The sequence below is a fragment of the Austrofundulus limnaeus genome, unplaced genomic scaffold, assembly GCF_001266775.1.
Source record: "Austrofundulus limnaeus strain Quisiro unplaced genomic scaffold, Austrofundulus_limnaeus-1.0 Scaffold538, whole genome shotgun sequence".
Classification (NCBI taxonomy): domain Eukaryota; kingdom Metazoa; phylum Chordata; class Actinopteri; order Cyprinodontiformes; family Rivulidae; genus Austrofundulus; species Austrofundulus limnaeus.
This window is the reverse complement of record NW_013952940.1, coordinates 66,429-67,541: the sequence shown is the minus strand read 5'-3', so window position 1 is coordinate 67,541 and position 1,113 is coordinate 66,429. Positions and strand designations below refer to the sequence as shown.

The 1,113-nt window shown below is 36.7% G+C and overlaps 1 protein-coding gene across 1 annotated transcript in view; it reads left to right on the top strand.

Moving 5' to 3' along the window:
- The window catches only part of pou2f3 (POU class 2 homeobox 3), a 17,146-nt gene that overhangs the window by 5,028 nt on the left and 11,005 nt on the right, over window positions 1-1,113 (top strand). The window contains exons 3-4 of the mRNA XM_014026255.1: window positions 512-617; window positions 847-935. Of these exons, the coding sequence (XP_013881709.1) occupies window positions 512-617; window positions 847-935 (195 nt within the window). The remainder of the gene's footprint in view (window positions 1-511; window positions 618-846; window positions 936-1,113) is intronic.

Here is a 1,113-nt window from a genome sequence, read left to right as displayed (position 1 = left end):
CAAACGGGAGTCAAATGTGGCCCGCGGGCCTTGTGTTTGACACATGTGATCTGTGACATTAATATAGTCACAGATGTAAAAATGTGTTAGTATAATGATTTATATTTAATGTGATAACGTAGAAATTAAAAATACTATTTTAGTCTTTTCCTCAACTAGACATTAAAAACCAAAGAGCTTTACTTAGCCTGGTATAAACCAGCTGCTTGATCTTCACTTTAAAGGCCCAGGCTAAGCTTTACTAATAAAATTAATAGAACTAGTTTACCTTTAAAACACAACTTTTGTCGTTGCATTTTCCTCTGATGCCATAATTTGAAAAATAAGCATCATTTTAAGTGGATCAACTCATGAAATCAGAAATAAATTCTTCAGAAAAGTCTTTTCTAAGGTCATGAAGGAAGTGAAAGGTTGGATAATTAACATTTAGACATTTTATTTTTAAAATCATCTCTCACAGACTCTACATGTACAGATGATTATTGACTTGTTTTGTTGTTTGTTGCTAAAGGAGCTCACCTCACTCCACCCCATGCAGCAGCTGGTCCTGATGCCACCGTCTCACCTGTCCTCTCCATCCTCCTTCCTGCTCTCCCAGAGTCCCTCCAGTCATCAAGGTGAAACTTTACAGCAGCGTCCTCAGAGGCACAAAACTGAATAAGTAGAAGTCAAGGAGTAACATTTACCTTGATATAAATAGACAGTTATACTTTTCACATTTTAAACAAAGGCGTCAGAAAACTGAAATATTTACTCGTTTAAATCAAATCCTGAGCAGCAGGAGGGTTCTGGTTCTGTGCTGCATTCATCCTGATTCATAAAAATAAATCCTGTTTTGTTCTGCAGCCCTCCTGCAGCCGAACCTGCTCTCTCTCCCGACCCAGAGTCAACCTGGACTTCTTCCGCACCAGTCTGGACTTGCTCTGACTCCACAGGTGGGGTTTGAATCATCAGTTGAAAAACAGAGGAGGATTAGGGCCATGGAACAGGAAATAAATAAATATATTCCTAAATTATAATTTCAATCTCAGAATTCTGAAAAAAGATTAAAAGGTTTGGGAATTAAGTTTATTATATTAAACATTTATTAATAAACAATATACACATTATTCT